The sequence below is a fragment of the Mixophyes fleayi genome, chromosome 2 (genome assembly GCF_038048845.1).
Source record: "Mixophyes fleayi isolate aMixFle1 chromosome 2, aMixFle1.hap1, whole genome shotgun sequence".
Lineage (NCBI taxonomy): Eukaryota > Metazoa > Chordata > Amphibia > Anura > Limnodynastidae > Mixophyes > Mixophyes fleayi.
The window spans coordinates 309,587,537-309,614,089 of record NC_134403.1 but is presented as its reverse complement, the minus strand read 5'-3'; the positions used below and the strand labels follow the sequence as shown (position 1 = coordinate 309,614,089).

Below are 26,553 nucleotides of genomic sequence, written 5' to 3'. Positions count from 1 at the left end.
GGCCTAACTCCGGTCTTCCTCACCTCCGAGCCCCATAGTGGCCCAACCCCTTGCATCTGCGGTAGTTCTACCACTGCCCCAATGATCAACTCTGCGTAATATGTTGGCGCTTTATAAATAAAAAATAATATTTATATAATAAGCTGCATGCGCCACCCCTAGGCTGCATATGCTTATACATAAACGCCCTAAACTTTCATATTAAGGCATGTTCGTTTTTGCATTAAGATCTTGTTGCAGCAGTGTTCACCTAATCAACAAAAACCTACTAATGTCTATTTTTTCTCAAGTGATCAGCCTTGATAATTAATCTGATTATGCAAAAGAAAAAAAACAATCTGCAGAAACCTAGCTATCCAATCAAAATCTAATATTTTCCTTTTTTTATTCCTTAATGAAACAGGTCAGAACAACAATAACATTCACATGTTTTACAAAAGATCTGCTACAGACGGTAATAAATCTATGCTACTTATTTCTATATTAATTACAGTGAATTTTATATCTATCTGCTTCTTACTCATATTAGTGTCACAAAGAACACACTTAAAACTGGTTACCCACTGGCATTAAGAAAATGCCAGTTGCATTGCATGCTAGTGGTAGCCAGTGCTTGCATTTGCAGTCGGGAGCACAGTGGAATCAATAGAGGACATTCTATTGACCCCAGTGTGTTTACTTGTAGTGAATGCAAGTAAATAGAGTAGGCAGCATCCAAAATACGCTGCTGTATAGCAAACGCTCCTGGCAGCAAGTGCAAGTGGGTAATGGTCAAAAAGTTTCTTTCCCTTATCCATTTACATGTTTTTACAAGCGTTGAAAAAGCACTAGAAAAAGCATGATTCTTACACCAGTTGTTAAGGGGCATAAGCATACTTGCCTACTCTCCCAGAATTCCCGGGAGGCTCCCGAATTTCGGGGAGTCCTCACGGACTCCCGGAAGAGTAGGCAAAGCTCCCGCATTTGCCGAAATTCACATAAGTGAACAGAGGGGGCGGGGCTTAATCGATTAATTAAGCTCCGTCCCCTCCATTCAATGCTGTGAATTTCGGCTTTTTATAGTGGGGGCAGGGCTATGGTGATGCGACAATGTTACCCTCGCCCTCCTCCTACCCCATGTCACATGACTTCTCCCCCGGATCTCCCGGGGGAGAAATCTTAAGTTGGCATGTATGGGCATAAGGCATGTACAGCCTCATTGTTATGACATACTCAGAACCTATGAAGTTGTCAATGTACAACATGTACTCCTACAATACGTCCTAGCCGAGCATAGTTTATGACATACAGCAGTGACTGCGGATGTATTGTGAGAAGCTGAGTACCAAAGACAACATTGAAGGTCTAAATCCCATTTAATAGGAAGGGTTTATATTTCTTTTTCTACAGATATTCAGTAGAACATATATTATTCTCTGTACTGTACTTGCATTTATCAACATCATGTCCTTTGATCAGCTAAAAGAAAATATTCTCCAAAGACATCATTGGAACAAACGATTTGAACAATGACTAAACACATGCTTGGCATTACCAAATACCTTTGTTTTATCCAAAACACAAATAGCTAAGTTATTAAAAGGTGCAATGTAGGAAATTATTCAATTAATGTATCTTATAACAGCAACAATCTCTGGCAATTTGCTGCGATGTCAAACACTTCTGTCTTTAGCTAACTCTCCTGTGTTTCCTGTGTGATTTGTAAACACATCACTGTTACACTGCCCCTGCCTGTACAGCCGGAGGTCCGGCAGCTGTCAAATGTGTAAAAATAAATAAAAGTTTTTATTAAAAAAAAAGCGTGGGGTCCCCCTGCCTGGCCACTATTAACCCTAGTGCTGCCAGCTTACTGCTGATTACTTGAAAATCGGGGAAAAAAATTGCGTGGGGGCCCCCCGATTTTCAAATGACCAGCACTAGGCAAACCAGCCGGGTGAGTGGCACTATAGCAGGGGGACACTCGGCAGGGGTCCCCCTGCCATAATGACAAACCAACCCCAGGCTGTTCAGCGCTGGGCTGGATTCTCTAGGGAGTGGGGTCCACCAAAAAAAAACGAGTGAGGTAGGGTAAAATATACATAAAGAACTTTGAAGTGTTGCACAATTTCAAGGAATGTAAAAAAGTAATATCTTTTAACACTAAGGTTGCCAGATCTTTCTAGGAATGTAACAGTGAGAGGTTGTTTGCTGGCCTTTCACCTGGATTCATGCAATTGGATAAATTCAGTATATAGGCTATTGACGCTTTTGTATGTATTATCCCTAAACGAATATCTTTAACCGCACACTGCTTAAACACTTACAACATTTGCCAGACCACGTTTATGCCTGGACCAAGAGAGCGGTAGTAACATTAATGACATTAGCATCTGCATTTTGTTTGGTGGCTTCTCCTTATTTCATGACAAGCAGGAGCAATGCTAGATTGTTGTAGAAACCTGACTCCATTATTTTAGAGGGGAGAAGTAACTTGGCCAAAAAATTGACATGCTTTGCTCAAGTCCAGTATGTGTATATGTATTTTTATACTGTTGTATTAATGCTGCATACAGCTGCATAGAATGTTTTGTACACTTCAGGCACAACTCTTTTTATACTGTCAACAAACTCTCTAGATGACCTCATGGGCCAACAAACTCTCCAAATCCCCTCCCCCCCCCCCAAAAAAAATCCTAATCAGCATAGGTTGGTACTGGCAAAATTCTGGGGACAAAAAGTGTGGGGTCTTAAAGGACCTGGTACTGCTACTTTAAATATAGTTTGTTATTTTGCCCTGACCTGGATGTAGTCTTCCAGAAGAGGATGCCAGGGGTGCCAGCATGGATCTGAGTGAGAAATAAAGAGGGTGAATTAGAGCATTGTACGGGTGTTTTTATTTCAAATAAATGTTTTTTTTTTAAAACCGGTGCATGTATTATTGACATTTTTCCCCGGTTCACTACAGCTCCTAGCAGAGCTGGGTGCCAGGACATGCTGACACTTAATGGTGGTCAGGGCAAGAAGGGACCTGTGGTCCACCACAGAAATTTTTTTAAATTCTATTTGTTAACAAATTAACCCACTCCGTCCACCCTATTCAGCACAGTACTGGTTAAACTTTTGCAGACCCGATCCCCATAGGGAATTAAGCTCCCTGACCAGCCTAGGGCTAGCTTGGCCTTATGGCAGTGGGATCCCATACTGCAGGATTTCCTGCTATACTGCCATCAGCCCAGGCTCACATAGCTTAGTGCTAGTACTGGTAAATTTGTGGGTGTCCTCTATTCTGCCAGAATCAGCCTTGACTGGCAGCACTAGCCCTGATTATGTTTTTGTGGGGTCCCCATTTTTTATTTTATTATTCAAATATTTATTTAATTGCCCCATAGGGGCTGATGCGTAGGAAACGCTTAAAAAGTATCTAATGAAAATGTAAGCATTTTGCATGTTATTCCGAGTCGCATGTATCTTAAGATACTAGTGCTGACATATTACTGGGCATAAATAATACTGCACTGCATATTACTGGGCATCACTACATTTTTAAAAGAATGGCTCTTTTGCGGATTTGGAGGCCACGTGTGTAGCAGTTTACATTTATATGACTGCTGTAGTTGAAAATTGGGAAACATTAACAATGTAATTACTTTTATGTATCTTATATAAACATTTTACATTCTACATTTAATTGTTTTTTAAACAACCATTCTACTTTGCCTGTGACATGTAGTTAGTGTTGAGACACGGAAAATCCATGACTACTTACCATCTCTAAACATGGCCTTAGGGATCTAAGAAGTCCCACCATACTGCTTGTAACACATACAAAACAAAACCCCAGTGCCAGGAAATGTGAGCTTTATGCTTGTCAATGACATTGACCAGGCTTCTATTCAAACCATTTTGCCCTTTTGATTACTATGTCTTAGCTTTGTCACTTTCCTTACTATTAAATTAAATTTATAAAATGGGGTTTCTTCTCCTATGGGTTTTATTAGTGTCCTCTTAACCTTGCTTCAAACATCATAGGCTGTCACCAGTATCAGACTGGGGCATGAAGGGCCCATTGGGGGACTACAACACTAGGGGCCCACCAGAGGGGGTGTGACCAGCCATCATAGAGGTGAGACCAGACACTAGAGGGGGAGTGGTCAGCCCATGAAGGACAGCTAGCACCATAGTGTAGTATATAAAGAATGCAGTGTGTATATAAAGAGTACACAGTCATGACCTGTCCCTTATATTGGGCAGAACAGTCACTAAAAATTGGGATTGTCCCACTAGAATCAGAACATTTGACAGACTGTCCTGCTCTCACCTACCTGTTCTTGTCACTTTGATCACCTGTGGCTGCTGGTTTCTTTAGTTGCGGCTTGTCTGGATCCTAGAATGTTGGGGGCCCTATTTGGAAAAAAATGGGTACATTTAGAAAATTCCAACCAGTCCCCGCATTAAATCAATAGGACCCACAATTAATACATAGGCCTTCCTCCAGCCCCAACATTAAAGTAATAGTATTCCCATTTAATAAATAAACCTATTTCCCTTCCTCCAAACAGCCCCAGCAATAAATGAATAGCATTTACGAACAATATACCAATTTAACGCAACCGTCACTGCCATTAAATAATTCATATTCACATTTAATAATCAGACCTCATGCTCCTCAAACTCAGCTCCACATTTAATTAATAGCCCCCAAACCACCCCATCTTAAATTAATAGTCCCCACTATTAAATTTCCCCACCATCACCCCAGAAACAAAATAGCACCCATTAATTAGCCGCCACCTACTACACACACATTACATTGCCACAAGCCCCCTGTGCCATCACACACATTACATTGCCACAAGCCCCCTGTGCCATCACACACATTACTGTGCCTCTTCATCATCACCATGCTATGCCTCCTTATGATTACACTGTGCCACCGTATGATCACCACGCTGTGTCCCCTTATGAACACACTGCACCCTCCAAGCTTCTTTTCCCCTTCACCAGGCCCCCCTTCATCACACTGTGCACTGCTTCCTCCCTCTTCATCACTGTGCCTCCCACCTTCTTCTTCATCACTGTGCCCCCTTCTTCTTCATCACCCTGTGCCCCCCTTCATCATTCTGTGCCTTTCTGCTCTGCCCGCTCTTCATCACTCTGTGCCTTTCTGTTCCCCCCCACTTCATCACTCTGTGCATTCCCCCCCTCTTCTTCACCACTCTGTGTCTTTCTGCCCTCCCCACTTCATCACTCTGTGCTTCCCCCCCCTCTTCTTCATCACTATGTGCCCCCCCCTTCATCAGTATGTGCCATGCTTCTTTCCTCCCGTCTTCATTACTCTGTGCATTTCTGCCCCCTCCCCCTCCTTCTTAATCACTCTGTCCCTTTCTGCCTCCATCAACTTGTCTCTGTTCCTTTACTTACCTTCATATTGACTTCTTTCATCCCTTTTCATCTCTTCTTGTCTTCTGTCTTCTTTCTTCTTGCGTGCTGGGTCCTCTCAGCGCTACTCCTCACTGAATGTCGGGCGTGACATCACGCCCGACATTCAATGCGAACGGAGCAGGGAAGAGGGATGCCAGCGCAGCGACGAGGTAAATATATATATATATATATATATATATATTTATATATTTATTTATTTATTTTTTATTTTTTTTCTTTAAAAGTACCTGCTCCCCCCACCAACGAAGGGGGCAGAGTTATCAGGAGTCGGGGCCTACCTAGGGTTATCCCGGCTGCCCGGCAGGCCAGTCCGACCCTGGCTGTCACTATAACATAACTAAAGTATAACATACTTTGGACAAAAAGGAGAAAGGTGTTATCGAATAGTGGTGCACTTAGGAACCCACAAAAAACTGATGAAGACATCTGTCTTTATTAGTTATACCTTAAAATTACAAGGTGAGTATGTTCACCTTTTAAGGGGGCAACATATTTTAAAATACCAAAAAGAATTTAGTGAGAAAAAAAGAAAATAATAAAATAATTAGTTAAAATAAAGTTGGTTACAGTATTTTCTGCCTTTATTTCTATGATCCCAGGGGCAAACGCAGGATTTGAGGAGGGGGGTTTCCACGGCACACCACCACTGGGTGTGTCCAACAATGGCGTGTCTATAATTTTAGACAGTGCTAGGTAGCTCTCCAACTCTTCCAATTTAAGTTCCCCCTTTAAATACACGAACTATGCTGCGTGCACTACCTGTTAGGTGCATGCAGTTCCCCTTCATGAGCAGAGCAGTGTGAAGTAGGACATACCTCCCAACTGTCCCTGTAGTCGGGACAAAGTCCTGACTGAGTGGGTCAGTCCCCAAACTCAGGACTGCCCCACCAGAATCAGGACAGTTGGCAGACTGTCCTGCTCTCTCCTACCTGTTCTTCCTGCTTTCAATACTTGTTGCTGCTGCTCGTGTTCTAAGCTCAGTTGTGCTTGTCTGGATTCTGTTATGTTGGGTCCCTGTTTGGAAATAGAATAGGTACATGAGATATAGAAATACCAGCAATGAGTTAACACAGTATGCCTCCCTGCCTCTATGCAGTCTGACATTAAATCAAAACAACTCATGTTTTATTATTAGTGCATCTTTCTTGTAACCAGCCCGACTGTAAAATAATTTTATTCACCTTTAATAAAAAGACCTATTTCCCCCAAACAACCCCAACATTAATTGTAATCACATTTATTACATTTATTAAATTTCCTACCATACATTAAATAACTTGCATTCACTTTTAAGAAATAGAAATCCTTTTTCCAAAACTCTGCTACACATTTAATTACTAGCGCCCAAACCACCCCAACATTAAATGAATCATCCCACCCTACATTAATATGTCTGCACCAACACCACTATTAAATTAAATTGCCCCACCTTAACCCCACAAACAAAATAACACCCATTAATTAGACACCACCTACCTCACACATTACATTTCCGCAAGCCCCCTGTGCATCACACACACACTACATTGCCTACCACCCTCCTGTGCCATCACACAGACACTACATTGCCACAAGCCCCTTGTGCCATCAAACACACACTACATTGCCACAAGCTCCTTGTGCCATCACACACACTACATTACCTACAACCCTCCTGTGCCATCACACAGACACTACATTGCCACAAGCTCCTTGTGCCATCACACATACTACATTGCCTACCACCCTCCTGTGCCATCACACAGACACTACATTGCCACAAGCTCCTTGTGCCATCACACACACTACATTACCTACAACCCTCCTGTGTCATCACACAGACACTACATTGCCACAAGCTCCTTGTGCCATCACACATACTACATTGCCTACCACCCTCCTGTGCCATCACACACACTACATTGCCACAAGCCCCTTGTGCCATCACACACACACTACATTGCCACAAGCCCCGTGCCATCACACACACACTACATTGCCACAAGCCCCGTGCCTTCACACACACACTACATTGCCACAAGCCCCATGCCATCACACACACACTACATTGCCACAAGCCCCTTGTGCCATCACACACACACTACATTGCCACAAGCCCCCTGTGCCACTACACACACACTACATTGCCACAAGCCCCCTGTGCCACTACACACACACTACATTGCCACAAGCCCCCTGTGCCACTACACACACACTACATTGCCACAAGCCCCCTGTGCCACTACACACACACTACATTGCCACAAGCCCCCTGTGCCACTACACACACACTACATTGCCACAAGCCTCCTGTGCCATCACACACACACTACATTGCTACAAGCCCCGTGCCATCACACACACACACTACATTCCCACAAGCCTCCTGTGCCATCACACGCACACACACTACATTGCCACAAGCCCCCTGTGCCATCACACACATTACATTTCCATAAGCCCCATGCCATCACACACACTATATTTCCACAAGCCCCCTTGTCAACACACACACACACACACCTCTCACTTACCTTTAAGTGCACCTCTGCTGCATTGCCCCTCACTGTTCAGACAGGAAGTGAAGTGAGCACTTCCTGTCTGAGGCCAATCAGCAACAGGCAGCCTCACGATTGGCTGCCTGTTGCTGCCACTGACCACCAATGATTTCATACTCGCCCCTCCCCCCCCCCCCCCGCTTGCGGCACCTCCACACCCCCCCTCCCCAGCTTGCGGAACCCCCGCACACCCCCCCCCCCTCCTTCCCGCACCCGGTGGGTGGGGAGAAAAAAAAAAGTCAGGCACACCAGGCAGGACAGGGATTTCCAGAGACTAGGAAACCACCCCTGCGTGTGCACCTGGATCCCTAGACAGCCCCTCTCTATTTTTGACCTTGGATCTTATAACTAGATGTATATCATTCTCTGGTCTGTCATCAGCTTTCTGGCTAGGCCAGCCTGGGGTCCGTGACTTATGGAATCCCTGCAGCAAAGTCCATTAACAGCTTTCAGGGGTTTCTGGTAAATAGTGTCCCATTAATCTCTGCACCCCAGGTTAGCCAGTGAGCTGCTATCTTAGTCAGTCCACATCTGGTACATGCCATGATAGTGGTGCCAGTACACACTCAGAGCCGTCTTAACACATGGGCACGCTGGTCAGTTGCCCGGGGGCCTCACGAGCATAGGAACTTTAAATTTTCTTCTAAATGGGTTCCCTATGTGGTGTTTTTACCAAAGTCCCAACAAGTTGATATCCTCAAAGTGGTCCTTGTATAGGCGCCTGTTCTCAGACTAATAATGGCTCCTGCTGACTAATTTCTTTAGTTCCCCATACATAGTTTGATGTAATGCCTTATCTTTGGTAACTCAGCATACGTGATGTTACTTTCCCCCTCCCCCTCCTCCATTTTCACCCCCTCCGCCAATACGTAATAAATGACACAAAATACAAATTACTAAATACAAAGCACAATTTAAGTAATATAGAGAGATGAGCGATGGATGCCTGATGCTTTGATTTTGGTTCTGGTTATGTAAATTTATGTTTGTCTGTTTTGTCTGAGTAGATATTCCTTCAATTTGTATTTCTTATTTCTCTCTTTTCATATTGCTACATGATTATCTGATGCATATGTCCCTTGTTTATGATGTATGTTGCTATTTGAGAACCATATGCTGAATATCAACTACCGTATGTATTTCATGTTTGAAAATGCAAATAAAAAAAAAATGCAGTTCAAATCAAATTGCACTTTCTTCAGAGGTTAATCATTTCAAAGAGAAAAAGTACAGCATACTTACCAACTTTGTTCAGCTCTCTTCCGGGAGCCTGCCAGTGGAGGTAGTCGTAAGGGGACAGGTCACTAAAAATCGCGTCATTTTGGCCCCGCCCCCTGTGACGTAATGACGTGAACGCGTCATTTGACAGTGGGTGGCCAAACGCTGTGATTCACCGGGAATCGTGGCGTTTGGGACCTAATTCTGCCCACTTCACTAGGAAGTGGGTACTTCCTAGTGAAGTGGGCAGAATTCGGGAGATTGCCACACTCGCCCGGGAGACTCTCGCAAAATGCGGGAGTCTCCCGGACATTCTGGGAGACTTGGCAAGTATGATGTACAGTAATTTATTTTTAAAGATTTTCTCGCTTAGTGAAAGGAACAAAAATACAAAGGTCAATTAATGTTTTCACTTAGTAAATCATGATGTGGAAAAAGTAAAAAAAATGTACAAATCATACTACCATCTGGTGTAGAGTATAGAGTCAGTCCTGGGGTCTCAGAAACAATGTGGATGGAAAATCACAGCTCAGCTTGTTACAAGTGTATGCAATATACAATATGCTTAGCGAACCGCTTTCTGTGTTTTTCTTATGTCTTATGACTGTTACTTGCTAACCACATCTATTCAAGAAAGTACAAAGACTTTTGAATTAATTTTTGTTAAAACCACAGACAGAAATGTATTTATGGGTGATTAGCTGATTTTAGATCTATATGCTTCTTGGATTGTTGAGACTGCGCTTTCCACATCACTTAGATCCCAGGGTGAATTCTCTCAATAATGTATCTGCAATCACTTTGCTATATATAGGCGCTCATCCTCCTTTAAGGTGTATCTGTGTATTGCAACGATGTGACCACATCCTTAATGTACTCAGCCTATGCTTACTTGTCCCTGCCTGCCCATTCTGCCTCTCCAAATGTAAGGTGATGCAATAGGCAAAAACTATATTCGGAGGTATGCATTTTAGCACAATTATTAGCAGTGGAAATCATGTTGTGGTTTTCCATGTTAACATTTTTACCCTACACACGTATTCCTTGATTGTAGGGATTCTAGACTTTTTTGAAACTGACTGGTTTTAATATCTTTGCAGCCTTCAGCAGGTGAAGAAGTTAGCATTTCTTGTATATGTATAATGGTAACTTGTTGTGATGTGGAAGCTAGAAGGGTTGGCTCTGTCAGAATATAACACAGTTTTATTAACAAAGTTATGAGAAATCTTTGTAGGTAGTGATAGAGAAGAGATAAAATGAATGGTAAGATGTGTGGATAAGTTACAGTAATATTATGAATGATTTGCAAGGGACAGTAGCGATTGCAATCTCCGGGTAGAAGGAAATTGATATTGGGCTGTCTTATGCTATTGTATATAATGTAATGTCTGACACCAAAACTTTTCAAACATTTAGGATCCTGCTCAGGCATTTGTCTTTATTTTTATTAGCCAGCTATCAAGTACTGCCATAGCTCTGTAAGGTGGGGTTATGGATGGTGCCTGGGATGGTCTCTGGTCGTCTTCGGAAGAGTCTCCCCTCTCTTCGATGGTGTCTGCGTGGAGGGGGGGGGGTGTCCGAGTACCCGAATGCAACAGTAGAGAGAGCACCTTGTTTCAGATGTCGGGCACTCATTCATTTTGGGGTGAAATACGGGGAGGACAGTTCCGCAAAGTGAGTGTACCACGGGGAACAGCCCTCGCTGGACTATACTCACGGAAGCTGGACCTCTACGGCGACTCCCTTGGTACCTGTTAATCTCGGGGCTGCCTGGGGCTGGGTGAGGCCTAGTTGCTGCCTGGGGCTGGGTGAGGCCTAGTTGCTGCCTGGAGGTGGGTGAGGCCTTGCTGTTGCTTGGGACTAGGAGAGGCCTAGCTGTTGCTTAGGGCTGGGTAAAGCCTAACTGGTGTCTGGGACTGGGAGAGGCCAAGCTGTTATCTGGGGCTGGGGGAGGCCTAGATGTTGCTTGGGGCTGGGAGAGGCCTAGCTGTTGTCTGGGGCTGGGAGAGGCCTAGCTGTTGTCTGGGGCTGGGAGAGGCCTAGCTGTTGTCTGGGGCTGGGAGAGGCCTAGCTGTTGTCTGGGGCTGGGAGAGGCCTAGCTGTTGTCTGGAGCTGGGAGAGGCCTAGCTGTTGCGTGGAGCTGGGAGAGGCCTAGCTGTTGCGTGGAGCTGGGAGAGGCCTAGCTGTTGTCTGGAGCTGGGAGAGGCCTAGCTGTTGTCTGGAGCTGGGAGAGGCCTAGCTGTTGCGTGGAGCTGGGAGAGGCCTAGCTGTTGCGTGGAGCTGGGAGAGGCCTAGCTGTTGCCTGGAGCTGGGAGAGGCCTAGCTGTTGCCTGGAGCTGGGAGAGGCCTAGCTGTTGCCTGGAGCTGGGAGAGGCCTAGCTGTTGCCTGGAGCTGGGAGAGGCCTAGCTGTTGCCTGGAGCTGGGAGAGGCCTAGCTGTTGCCTGGAGCTGGGAGAGGCCTAGCTGTTGCCTGGAGCTGGGAGAGGCCTAGCTGTTGCCTGGAGCTGGGAGAGGCCTAGCTGTTGCCTGTGGGTAGATGAGGCCTAGGACCAAGCTTAAGGGAGAGGAGACTAGGGACGGCCAGCCTAAGAGTTAGGAGGCTACGGATGGGGGCTAGGGGTGGAGGCCTGGGACTACACTGTGGCACACACACAGGCAGATTGCTGAAAGTCCTCCTGTAGACCGACTGTACAGTCTTCTTCCTTCCCTTGGGGCTGTTGCTAGTAGGGCACTCCTTTGCTGCCTGTTTTCCCTTTGTCTGTAGGAAAACACTTCTCTTCTGGGGTCTCCTCTGTGTGCTACAGCTCCTGCTTCTGAGCTGCGCTTGTGTCTCTCTCTGTGTCCCACAATAAACTAATACTGATCCTTGTTCTCATTCCTTTTTCTCTTTGAAAAGCCCACCCAGATACAGGGGGCAGAGCTATGGCTGGGCATTGTGTGACTGGTGTGTTGCCTGATGATGTCACCAAGGCATCGCCCACCAGCTGGTGCTGCAGTCTGGCAACACTTGTCCCACTCTCACAGCTCCGACCTCTCACACTGAGAATAATATAAATTTGAGGCAACCTAGAAATGACTTATAAGTAGGGATGTGCACCGGCGACTTTTGAGGTCTCGTGTTTTGTGTTTTGGATCCGGATTTTCGTTATTTTTGAGGTTCGGATTTGTCTCGCAAAACACTTGACGAAAGGTCTCGGTTCGGATTTAAGGTATTGGATTCGGATTTTTTTTGAAAAAAACATAAAAAGTTTAAAAATCAAGTTTTTGGGCTTATTTTCACTCCTAGGCTATTATTAACCTCAATAACATTCAATAACAAGCATTTCCACTAATTTACAGTGTATTCTGAACACCTCACAATATAGTTATTAGTCCAAAACGTTGCAACAAGGTATCTTTCTGGACTGCGTAGAGGAGTGGGTCACCACAATATATATTAAAAACCCTGAACTTTTATGATTCGCACCAATAATTGTACCTGGACTGCGTAGAGGAGTGGGTCACCACAATATATTAAAAACCCTGAACTTTTATGAATCGCACCAATAAATGTACCTGGACTGCGTAGAGGAGTGGGTCACCACAATATATATAATAAGAAAACCATCAACTGGTTTGATTCGCACCAATAAATGTACCTGGACTGCGTAGAGGAGTGGGTCACCACAATATATTAAAAACCCTGAACTTTTATGAATCGCACCAATAAATGTACCTGGACTGCGTAGAGGAGTGGGTCACCACAATATATATAATAAGAAAACCATCAACTTGTTTGATTCGCACCAATAAATGTACCTGGACTGCGTAGAGGAGTGGGTCACCACAATATCTTAAAAACCCTGAACTTTTATGAATCGCACCAATAAATGTACCTGGACTGCGTAGAGGAGTGGGTCACCACAATATATATAATAAGAAAACCATCAACTTGTTTGATTCGCACCAATAAATGTACCTGGACTGCGTAGAGGAGTGGGTCACCACAATATATTAAAAACCCTGAACTTTTATGAATCGCACCAATAAATGTACCTGGACTGCGTAGAGGAGTGGGTCACCACAATATATATAATAAGAAAACCATCAACTGGTTTGATTCGCACCAATAAATGTACCTGGACTGCGTAGAGGAGTGGGTCACCACAATATATTAAAAACCCTGAACTTTTATGAATCGCACCAATAAATGTACCTGGACTGCGTAGAGGAGTGGGTCACCACAATATATATAATAAGAAAACCATCAACTTGTTTGATTCGCACCAATAAATGTACCTGGACTGCGTAGAGGAGTGGGTCACCACAATATCTTAAAAACCCTGAACTTTTATGAATCGCACCAATAAATGTACCTGGACTGCGTAGAGGAGTGGGTCACCACAATATATATAATAAGAAAACCATCAACTTGTTTGATTCGCACCAATAAATGTACCTGGACTGCGTAGAGGAGTGGGTCACCACAATATATTAAAAACCCTGAACTTTTATGAATCGCACCAATAAATGTACCTGGACTGCGTAGAGGAGTGGGTCACCACAATATCTTAAAAACCCTGAACTTTTATGAATCGCACCAATAAATGTACCTGGACTGCGTAGAGGAGTGGGTCACCACAATATATATAATAAGAAAACCATCAACTTGTTTGATTCGCACCAATAAATGTACCTGGACTGCGTAGAGGAGTGGGTCACCACAATATATATAATAAGAAAACCATCAACTTGTTTGATTCGCACCAATAAATGTACCTGGACTGCGTAGAGGAGTGGGCACTGGGCACCACAATAAAATATATAAAAAACCTTCAACAGGTCTGCATTACACTACACATACGGCTGCTCCTCCATCCTCTCCATCATATACATGTTGGAGTTTTAGCATGTGACAACCTCTTGTTTTTGATAATGTCAGTGCATTTTGAATATTTTTCAATTTGCCCCACACCACTGAATGTACTTTATCTATGATACGCATCTATCTATCTTGACTGCGTAGTGTGGTGGCCCCGGTACACAATTTGGTACCGGGGCCACAATAAAATAAATACACCCTCCACGTGTCAGAATTCCACCAAACAAGTATCTGGACTGCGTAGTGGGGTGGCCCCGGTACCCAACTTGATACCGGGGCCACAATAAAATAAATACACCCTCCACGTGTCAGAATTCCACCAAACAAGTATCTGGACTGCGTAGTGGGGTGGCCCCGGTACCCAACTTGATACCGGGGCCACAATAAAATAAATACACCCTCCACGTGTCAGAATTCCACCAAACAAGTATCTGGACTGCGTAGTGGGGTGGCCCCGGTACCCAACTTGATACCGGGGCCACAATAAAATAAATACACCCTCCACGTGTCAGAATTCCACCAAACAAGTATCTGGACTGCGTAGTGGGGTGGCCCCGGTACCCAACTTGATACCGGGGCCACAATAAAATAAATACACCCTCCACGTGTCAGAATTCCACCAAACAAGTATCTGGACTGCGTAGTGGGGTGGCCCCGGTACCCAACTTGATACCGGGGCCACAATAAAATAAATACACCCTCCACGTGTCAGAATTCCACCAAACAAGTATCTGGACTGCGTAGTGGGGTGGCCCCGGTACCCAACTTGATACCGGGGCCACAATAAAATAAATACACCCTCCACGTGTCAGAATTCCACCAAACAAGTATCTGGACTGCGTAGTGGGGTGGCCCCGGTACCCAACTTGATACCGGGGCCACAATAAAATAAATACACCCTCCACGTGTCAGAATTCCACCAAACAAGTATCTGGACTGCGTAGTGGGGTGGCCCCGGTACCCAACTTGATACCGGGGCCACAATAAAATAAATACACCCTCCACGTGTCAGAATTCCACCAAACAAGTATCTGGACTGCGTAGTGGGGTGGCCCCGGTACCCAACTTGATACCGGGGCCACAATACCTCCTCCAAACATGCTACAGACAATTCGTCATTGAGATCCCATTAAGTATGTTAAAGACAGACAGGGTCCAAGTGTTATTAGTTGACTTTGTAAAGAAAAAAACTGTCCCTGTTGCACATAGTCGTGCAATGAAGACTTACTTTTTCATTTAAAGGCACGATCTTTCAAGTGTAGTGTTTGTAAGTCTAAGTCATATTATACTTTTGGTAAAATTGGTTTTTTTGGTTCCTCTTTATGTTAATTAATTAGTAATAGAATTAAAGTAGGAAATAGAATTAAATAGAATTAAAGTAGGAAATAGAGTGGTATAGAGTTGTAGTGTGGTATAGATAGAGTGGTCCACACAATATAATAATAAAACCCTCAACTGGTCTGAATTCCACCAAACAAGTATCTTGACTGCGTAGTGTGGTGGCCCCGGTACACAATTTGGTACCGAGGCCACAATATAATTAAAAAACCCTCCACGTGTCGGAATTCCACCAAACAAGTATCTGGACTGCATAGTGGGGTGGCCCCGGTACCCAATTTGATACCGGGGACACAATACCTCCATCAACCCTCTAAATCCCACTCCACTGATGGCGGACACCGGGCGCACGTCTAACACCAACATTGCAGTTACAGCCGCAGTTATACGCTTTGCAATAGGGTGACTACTATCGTATTTGGTGGTCATGGCAAACGACTGTTGGACGGTCAATTGTTTGGTGAAAGACTTAGCGGTCTTACGACTTCCCCTCTGGGAAGATGACCGACTAACAGCAGCAACAGCAGCAGTGGCAGTAGTAGGCGTACCGCTGCAGGATTCCTCGGATGAATCCCGTATTGAGGAGGACTCAGTCTGGCTGGTGACTTGGGCTGCAGGACTGAATCTGATGGAGATTGTGGAGGAAGTTGACGAGGAGGGTGTTGCTGGTGTGTATCCAACTGGACCACGGGATTTAGGTGTCCCTGTACCGATGAGGGTCCTAGCCCCAGTTCCTGAACTAACCACTGAACTATGAAGGTTATTCAGGTGACGTATAAGGGAGGATGTTCCTAGGTGGGCAAGATCCTTACCCCTGCTTATTTGAGCTTTACATAAGCTACATATTGCCATACATTGGTTGTCTGGATTTGGATAAAAATAACTCCAGACCGAAGAGGTGCATTTTTTGGTCTTCTGACCAGGCATGACGATGGGCTTTTTCATCCCATGGACATCAGCTGTTTCCCCCCCTGGTGCCTCATTTACAATAACCACATCACCATCCTCATCATCAAGTTCCTCCACAGCGCCAGCTACATCATCAATAGCCTCCTCCCGAGCCACCTCTTCCCGTACAGTGATGGGAAGGTCAGGCTTGACAACCACCAACACGCTTGGACTCGCCTTGGGGATTTGTGATAATTTCTCTTTAGAAGGCAGAGTTGTTTGCTGTTTTGTTGCTGACAGCATAACTCTCTTCAATTTTTTGTAGGGGGGGGGAGGAGGAGGAGGGCTAAGATCCGTGGGTGAAGCTGAACCACTAGTCATGAACACGGGCCAGGGCCTAAGCCGTTCCTTGCCACTCCGTGTCGTAAATGGCATATTGGCAACTTTACGTTTCTCCTCAGATGATTTTAAGTTTCTCTTTTTGCTACTTTTTCTTAACTTGGGCTTTTTGGATTTTACATGCCCGGTACTACGAGATTGGGCATCGGGCTTGGAAGACGACGTTGATGGCATTTCATCGTCTATGTCATGACTAGTGGCAGCAGCTTCAGCATTAGGAGGAAGTGGGTCTTGATCTTTCCCTACTTTATCCTCCAAATTTTTGGTCTCCATTATATGTAGCACAAGATACTGCAGAATGTGTGAACTTGGTAATATTGCAGTACCAATGGACTTATAATGCTGGATTGGTTTTGCAAATTTGGTTATAATTATTATATATATTTTTTTTTTTTTAAATTTTTTATTTTTTTTTACTTTTTTTTTATTTTTTACAAACTTGGGAATAATGGGGAAATAACTATGCCCTTAGAAGCACAGAGCACAGGACACAGCACCACTGGACTGAACAGGACACGGCACAGGACCCAGCAGCACTACGGAACTCAGCAGGACAGAGCACAGGACACAGCACCACTGGACTGATACTGCAGAATGTGTAAACTTTGTAATATTGCAGTACCACTGGACTTTTACTGCTGAATGTGTGAACTTGGTAATATTGCAGTACCAATGGACTTATAATGCTGGATTGGTTTTGCAAATTTGGTTATAATTATTATATATATTTTTTTTTTTTTTAATTTTTTATTTTTTTTTACTTTTTTTTTATTTTTTACAAACTTGGGAATAATGGGGAAATAACTATGCCCTTAGAAGCACAGAGCACAGGACACAGCACCACTGGACTGAACAGGACACGGCACAGGACCCAGCAGCACTACGGAACTCAGCAGGACAGAGCACAGGACACAGCACCACTGGACTGATACTGCAGAATGTGTAAACTTTGTAATATTGCAGTACCACTGGACTTTTACTGCTGAATGTGTGAACTTGGTAATATTGCAGTACCAATGGACTTATAATGCTGGATTGGTTTTGCAAATTTGGTTATAATTATTATATATTTTTTTTTTTTTTTAATTTTTTTATTTTTTTTTACTTTTTTTTTATTTTTTACAAACTTGGGAATAATGGGGAAATAACTATGCCCTTAGAAGCACAGAGCACAGGACACAGCACCACTGGACTGAACAGGACACGGCACAGGACCCAGCAGCACTACGGAACTCAGCAGGACAGAGCACAGGACACAGCACCACTGGACTGATACTGCAGAATGTGTAAACTTTGTAATATTGCAGTACCACTGGACTTTTACTGCTGAATGTGTGAACTTGGTAATATTGCAGTACCAATGGGCTTATACTGCAGGATTGGTTGTGAAAATTTTGTGGTAATTAAAAAATATTAAAGTAGTTTTTGGTATTTTATAAAAAAAACTTTTTTTTATTTTTTTAAACACAGGGGAATATTGGGGAAATAACTATGCCCTTAGAAGCACAGAGCACAGGACACAGCACCACTGGACTGAACAGGACACAGCACAGGACCCAGCAGCACCACTGACCTCAGAAGGACAGAGCACAGCACACAGCACCACTGGACTGATACTGCAGAACACAGCACAGCACAGCACAGCACAGCACTAAACAGCACAGCACTAAACAGCACAGAACTAAACAGCACAGAACTAAACAGCACAGAGGACCACCTAACACACCCTCCCTCTACCCTGATCAATGCCCGAGTGAAGATGGCGGCGACTAGCGGGGAATTTATAGGATCCGAGTATCGCGAGATCCGACAACGGGATTATGAGTCAGAGCCTCAGTTTCACTTTTGAATTTGGCGCCAATACCCGGATCTGTCTCGGATCCGACTCGGATCCGCAACGTTCGGGTGGGCTCGGATTTCAGAAATCCGAGCGCGCTCATCCCTACTTATAAGGTCTGAAGATACTGCTTTGAATAGTGGTAACAACATGAAGCAAGGTCCAAGCCAGTAGATCAGATACCAGGACAAAGGAAAGAGGTACCATATCATCAAAAAAATATATTGTCAAGATAAAATAAGGGAAAGGTTTAATGCAGATGATGCTAATTGAGAAGAGCTACCAATAACATGGGTGTGAGAGAATTCAGGCCTAGACTTTAAATAGATATACTGGTACGAATATATATGTGTCAAGGTGTGTACATAATTTGCCATATGCAAAAGGGCACATGGATCCTGGTGCACATGATCACAATTTCTGCATATTGACTTAACGAATTGAAATCTCACATTACCACATTTTTTTTACTCATCTCAGATTATCAAGTGTGTTTTTAATATTATAGTTAATTGATATTCATTCTGTTCTGAAAAATTATATGTTTAATTTTCTCCTATTATTACAGTGACTTCTCAATCTAATGTTAGCACATCCATTAGCGATACATTCTGGACATCATTAACAACCACAAACTTTAACAGTGGTAAGCATGTTTCTCTTACTGTTTTGTGCTGACAATATAGAGATGTATTACAGCAATGTTTTGACAGAGTGCATCACTGGAACATAGTACAGAGATTACTTTAAATGAGATTATATTGCTGAAATTAACTACCCTATAATCATGTACAGGGCCGGTGCTAGCATGTCTGGCGCCCCCCTGCAAACAAATATTTGTGCCCTCCTCTTTTATAAATTATTTGTTCATTCAATAATGCTTTTTTCTTTTAATACAAATCATATAAAAACTTATAAATAAATAAATAAATAGAGTAATACAAATAAATACATTTAACAGGTAACATTTATTGTTATATGAATAGTAATAAAGTAATGAATAGTAGAATAGTAATGAAGAATATGTATTCTTTGTAATAAAATTTTACATTTTTGGCAAATTAATTTGGTGAGCTGGTTCATCATCACACTGTGTCCCCTCTTTCATACAAAATGATAGCTAGAATCTGATTGGTTGCTATAGGCAACATCTCCACTTTTCAAACCCGCCGGAAAACTCTCAGCTTGATACATTTACCCCTGTGTCTCCCTCCTTCACCACACTTTTGTCCCTTCATCATTTTTCTTCATTATACTGTGCCCTCGAACATTATCCCACTGTTTTCCCCCATCATCATCACACTGCCCCCACCTTCTGTTCCCCCTCCCCCTTCATTATGACACTGTTCGCTCCTCCTATTCATTATCACATTGTTTCCCCAGCCTTCATTATCACATTGTTTCCCCACCCTTCATTATCACATTGTTTCCCCAGCCTTCATTATCACATTGTTTCCCCACCCTTCATTATCACATTGTTTCCCCACCTTTCATTATCACACTGTCCCCATATGTTTTTCCATATGTGTAAGCTTCTGTTCTGCGACAACTTGCTGTAGCTGCAATATTAATCACCTGTAAAAAGAAAATGATGCACTGTGTAGATTATTTTCATTGCAGATTAGATTTATTAGAAATTACAAAACGTGTGTAGTGTTAACATTTTGTGCAATCTCTTTAAATCTTTGATGTTTTTATTTACTGCAGAAACGAATAATTATTCAAGTACTACATCTTTGACAACATCATTTTCAAAAAATACAACAAATGGTGAGTAAAAAGGACTTTATTAATTTATTTTACTTAGTAGTTAGTAATATGATGATGTTAATAGTTGTCATTTAGCTAAATTCTACCTTCTCCTATACTCCCCAACCAAACCTCAGTTCATTCTCTCCAGTAACTGAAGACAATGTCTTTGCACTCATCGCGACATGTCACCCTCCATCCTGTCCCCTCCACCCTATTCAAATTCTCTAGTAACTCCCGTACTGCATGCCCACATCTAGCGCACTTATTCAACCATTCTCTCTACACTGGCACATTTACATCCTCTATTAAACATGCGCTCATCACACCAATTCTAAAGAAACCATTTTTTTACCCAGCCTCTCTCTCGAACTACCACCCTATTTCTCAAAACTACGTGAGCATTTTTTGTTCAACCACCTATCTCACTTCTTTCCTCTCACTCCAACATTCCACTGAAATTGCACTCACAAAAGTGATAAATAATGTACCTAGAAGAAAGCCTAAGGATCATTTCTCCATAATTATCCTTCTGGACCTCTGCTGCTTTTGACACTGTTAATCACCCTCTTCTCCTACATGCTTTATACTCCATTGATCTTGGTGACACAATTTTTTCCTGGTTCACTTCCTGCCTATCAAATCTCTCCTTTAGTGTCTCGACCTCTTGCACTAATTCGTCTTCATTACCACTATCTGTTGGGGTCCCACAAGGATCTGTTCTTGGCCCTCTACTTTACTCTCTGTACATCTCTTTACTTGGGAAATTAATTTGCTCATTCAGCCTCCAGTGTCACCTCTACACTGATGACCCCCAAATCTACCTCTCCTTCCCTGACCTGTCCACTTTGTGTACCCAACTGTCTCTCTGTTATCTCCACATGGATGTCGCAATGCTACCCAAAGCTCAACATGTCTAAAACAGAACTTACCATCTTTGCTCCTCCTCTTAGAGTCACCATCTCCCCTAAAATCTCCCTCACCATCAATTACATCACAGTTTCCTCAGTCTCCCAAGCCTGCTGCCATAGTGTCGCACTTGATTCCACTCTCTGCTTTATTCCTCACATCCAATCTCTCTCCCAGTCCTGTTGCCTATACCTCAGAATTATTGTCAGAATATGTCCTTTTCTTACCCAAGATAATACCAAAACTCTTATCCTTTCACTCATCATCTCTGGCCTTAATGACTGCAACCTCTTGCTTTCTGGAATTCCACTCACCAATCTATCCCCTCCTCAATCCATCTTAAGTGATGCAGCAAAACTGATCTTTCTCTCTCACCGTTTATATGCGCCTTCTCACTTTGGAAAATCCCTACACAGAGTCCTATAGAATCTATTTCAATTTACTCACTCTTACCTACAAAGCACTCAACACCTTCATACATCAAATCTCATTTCAAAATACTTTCCCTCTCACCCTCTTTGATCTACCTCTGACCTGTGTCTCGTCTCGTCTCTGGCAACCACCTCTCCCTGCAAACCAACTTTTTCACTTATAGAATTTCCTACCATGGCCAAACACACTTTCCCACAGCCTTCAAATCTTTACACTGTCTCTGAAAAACCCATTTCTTTATTACAGCTTACCCTACTCCCGCCGATAAAGTTCACACTAGTGCACCTCACAACTATCCCAATCTCCACTCTAAGCCACACTCACTCTTGTTTCAGCTCTGCCCTCTTCCAATTAGAATGTAATCTTTCTATGAGCAGGGCTCTACCCTTTGTTTTCATGTCTACTTTTTCATCTACATTGTATGTCCCATTTTCCCTACTTTATGGTGTTGTGGAGCACTCTGGTGCCTTACAAATCTACTATAATAATATTAATAATAATAATAGCAGATAGGTCTTGTTAAACAATTGCACTTACTTTGTTGTTGAAAGTTAGCACTGCTATTTTGTAAATACTTTTGGCACTGTGCCATACTGCCAGCTTTATTACTTATGCTAATTAGTACTTGTGGTGCCCTGTCACAGAATTGTTGATCTCCACTGAGAAATCCTGCCAGGGAACACAGTTCAACCACAACTCAGATTATCTTCAGAAGGTCATCTTTGCCTTCTATTATCTGTCATTCTATGTTTGTTTATATCACGATCCCGTCAATGTACAGTAAGTAATATGAGTAATATGTTGGCCACAGTCTCTCACACTCCAGATTCCTGTGGTCTATAGGTTGTAATAGAGATGAACAATTAGCACTGTCAGCTATGAAAGTACTGCATTTTAAAGGATTCTACAATAAACTTGATCATTTGTATAACCCACAAAATATGGGGCTGCACGGGAAAAGACCAGTCTTGGACTATGATAACCCAACTATTCAATTCTCTCTTTCATCCTGAGTTAAGGCAAACAACTTTTTTTAGCACTTTTTTTAGCACCATATCCCTCACCATTAAATCCAATTTGGAAACACCCATTATTCCCACCAGGGAATACCAACAGAATAATTGCACCCTGCAAGACAGAAACATTGATAGATGTATCCATATTTTGAGAGAATTTGTGCCATCTGCCTATGCTGATATATCACTCTTTCCCTTATATTTCAATACTTGTGGCTTTTTTCAATCTCAGTCTCATTCAAAGACCCTCTGTAAAACCCCCCTTTTCTCTTTATTATCTTGCTAGAAAGGGTAAAATTTGTATTATTTATCATTCAATCTTTGCACCTGTACCACCTTTATGGGAATCTCATGAGGTAGAATGGGAAAGGGACTTTGGGGTGTCACTGGACAATGAGGAAATTTCTATCATTAAAAAACGTACTGCTAAAGCCTCCGCCAAACTTGGAATTCATGAGAATTCTGATAAAATATATACAACATGGTTTGTGTCAGAAAAAATCCACCGCATTTACCCCTTTTGACTAATGGGGCGGTGTTGGCACATTTCTTGATATTTGGTGGGAGAGTTCTGTTATTCAACAATTCTGGAACACTAATATAACTATTTTTGAGCAGGGAACTGATGTTCCGGGACTCAGTGATCCTTCAATGCTCCTCCTCAATAGGAGCCAAAATTGTAAAGCAACATGTATCATTCACGCTTGCAAAAGGTCCAAATAACACTTCTTTTTCACAGGAATAGACAATGCTTTGTCTTTCAATTTGACAAAAGACCTGTATTTTACTCCCTCCTCTTAGATGTTACAGCTTTGAAATACTATATTCACAACACTTCCAGGATACAGGTTAAACTATTTGACAAATCAGACAAAAGCATATTTTAAGAAATGTGAATGCTAGTGGCATATATATTAGGTAGGCTATACAATTATATTAGCTATACTTCAATGTTATCTTTTCCTCATTTTTGCCTTTGTATTATATTAGAACATTAATTTACTGTGACATAAAGAAGCTGGGGCTGTCTGCTCAATAACTTAGAGATTTCATTAGCTTCTGAGACACCTATATACAGTGCTTTTTTTGTAAGAAAAAGGGTGCCAGAACTCACATCATGCTGTCAATCACTGTACATACACCCACACACGTCAGTTTTGTAACGAAACACAACGGTCGCCGCCCCCAGTAAGAAGCGAGTAGCGCCACAAGCCAAGCAGTGCCAACACAACCAGCGCGGACGAAGTACGCATGCATCGGACTCCACACACAAGCAGCCTGCATGCACCGTTTTAATGATTTTGCCTCCGACCTGCTACACTCGACAGGGCGAATCAAGTCTACGACCAAACATCAAATGTTCAAAAGTTACTTTTAAAACTTGGAAAATCCAGTGAAAAATGGTGCCGGAACTCAGTTCCGGTGAGTTCTATGACAAAAAAAGCACTGCCTATATATAATGATGGGATTTCTTCTTGGTGTAGGTGAATGTTCTATATACATGGAGATTACCAAATAAATCTGTATTTTTACCACTATTTTCATAACATAAATCTCTCTATATATTGGTTTAATTTCACAGAGATTCTTGCTATTTATATGTGCAGCTTAATTTCATTAAATGTTGTTTTGTATGGGTGGAACATTGCATACACAGCGCTGGGGTCATGAGTTTGAGAGCATTATCTCTGGAGCAGGGACTGATGTGAATGACAAATATTCTCTGTACAGCGGTGTGGAATTGGAGAAGCTGTATAAATAAATGGTAATGATGATACTCTTCTACTATTTGTATCTACACAGTATTCAGTAATGAAACATCTATTACTCCAAGTGCAACAGCAACAAATGTGACCATAGGTATGTAAATTGCTACTGCTACATAAATAACCAAGGGTCATGTGCTGAAATAACTCAGTGATTCCATTAGCTTCTGTTGCAAAACACTTATATATAATGATGGGATTTCTTCTATTGGGTGTAGGTGTATGTTCTATAGATTGCCACATAAATCTGTATTTCCACAACTTTTTTCATGGCATATACTCTATATATTGGTGTTATTTCACGGAGTTCATTGATAATTATGTGTGCAGTTTAAATTCATTATATGTTTTGCTTTATGCTTGGAACATTGAATACATTTCTATCATTTGTATCTACACAGTATCCAGTAATTGGACATCTATCACTCCAAGTGCAACAACAACAAGTGTGACCATAGGTATGTAAATTGTGATATCTTAGAACCTCAATTTACTGCTACATAAATAACCTAGGGCTGTCTGCTCAAATAACTTGGAGATTCCATAATCCACTTAGAAGTTGATGTGTTTCTTTCCTAAAAATCTTACATCTAACAAAAGTTATTTTACCACTATAAATAACAACATAAGACACTTGTTTGGCGAAATGAAAGGTCAAAAATTTATTGAAAGATTAAATGTATCTAAATGATGGCAAATATAACAGACCAATCAGCCTTAGACCACACCCACAAGCATTAGAGGCCAAATATACTCCATTTGGCTCATTAGCTGAGGCCCGCCCGCCCAAGCGGAGCCCCATAACCCCAATGGAGGTTTCTCACTTTTAGGGGAGAGTGCCTAACACACCATTCAAATGTGTCCTAATGGCCGCTGATTGGACTGCTTTCCGGCACAGCTAGGTTCCCACTCCCCAGGAACTTAAGCCCACCACCAACTGACCTCTCACAGCCGAATGAAAAATCTGCTCAACAAAATATGATACTCAACACATCCGACAAGTGCACACCATCTGCCCTAGAGAACTGCGTGAAACGGGCCTTGATTTCAGGATAACTGATTACTTTGCCACCAAAATCCATGAATATTTTCCTCACTGCTCTATTAACTTTTGAGCAAGCCTTTTCAATACGGGCTGGTTTATCAGCTCCTCTCCAAATAATTATATGGATGATATCTGACCAAATTAAGTGTACTGCTGGCCAATGTGATTTAATGACCTCCACATCTGCTTTAATATGGGCAATGAGGTCCAAACCTTTCAACTTATCCAAATAGCCCCCCCCCCCCCAAATGAAGTATCAGAATGTCTGGGCGGCCAAACTTAGCCTCGCTATAAAAAATAATCTGTAAACATGACGCTCAGCATAGCCCTCTAAAGCCTAACCATCTAACTAAATTAGCACAGGGAAAAATGCTCGAGTAACGAGCGGGGCCACTTTTACTGGCCCAAAATACAAATGAATGGCCAACCAATCAAACCATCTTGACATCCCGCTGAGGACCTGTAACATGGAGTGAGAGTAGGCATAAAACAACAACAAATACTAAAAACATATAAACAGATAGCTAACACAGCGCCAGACGTACGCAATGCAGGATGACCCATACAAAGGTAAAACCGAAAACATCGGGGTGCCACCAGCCAATGAGGCCCCCTTTAAAAAATAATGGAAAATCCCTCTGTGCCTCCTTTTAACAAGACAAGCGACGCATGCCATGGGTCAGCCTCACAATTAGCATTAAAAGTAAGTTTAGAGAGCTATAGACGGCCTAATATACCTTTTGAAACACTTCGACTTCCATCTACCCAAAGCCATAATATTTTTCTCGGAAACTAGCTTCTCAGCCTCTACTGTAGCTGCACCTATTCTAAAAGAATGTGTCCCATAATCTGCACTACTCAGATCAAGTTTAGATATACAATTCTTAAAAACAGCAGCAAAGTGAAACTTCGTTAGAGAATAGCCATCATGGTGCCTGAGCCAGTTACTACCAGAGGCCGAACCCATATTCCGATACAAGATCCTGACTGCATTGGAAATTGATCCACCGTCCTTTACCTAGCGGGTCAGTCTTAGATCTATGAATCTTAAAACTATGCTATCACTCTTGACGATAACATTTTTATGAAGTAACTCCAAACCAATAGCCAATTTAGAAGAAGCGATTAACTCACTTA

The 26,553-nt window shown here is 42.6% G+C and overlaps 1 protein-coding gene across 5 annotated transcripts in view; it reads left to right on the top strand.

Moving 5' to 3' along the window:
• The window catches only part of ADGRG2 (adhesion G protein-coupled receptor G2), a 154,791-nt gene that overhangs the window by 69,511 nt on the left and 58,727 nt on the right, over nt 1-26,553 (top strand). For 4 of the 5 annotated variants that reach the window (XM_075196536.1, XM_075196535.1, XM_075196532.1 and 1 more), the window contains 5 exons: nt 404-454; nt 19,068-19,145; nt 20,207-20,269; nt 24,409-24,465; nt 24,773-24,829. In XM_075196536.1, coding sequence (XP_075052637.1) covers nt 404-454; nt 19,068-19,145; nt 20,207-20,269; nt 24,409-24,465; nt 24,773-24,829 — 306 coding nt within the window. The remainder of the gene's footprint in view (nt 1-403; nt 455-19,067; nt 19,146-20,206; nt 20,270-24,408; nt 24,466-24,772; nt 24,830-26,553) is intronic. The other variant, XM_075196534.1, reaches the window with a different exon arrangement.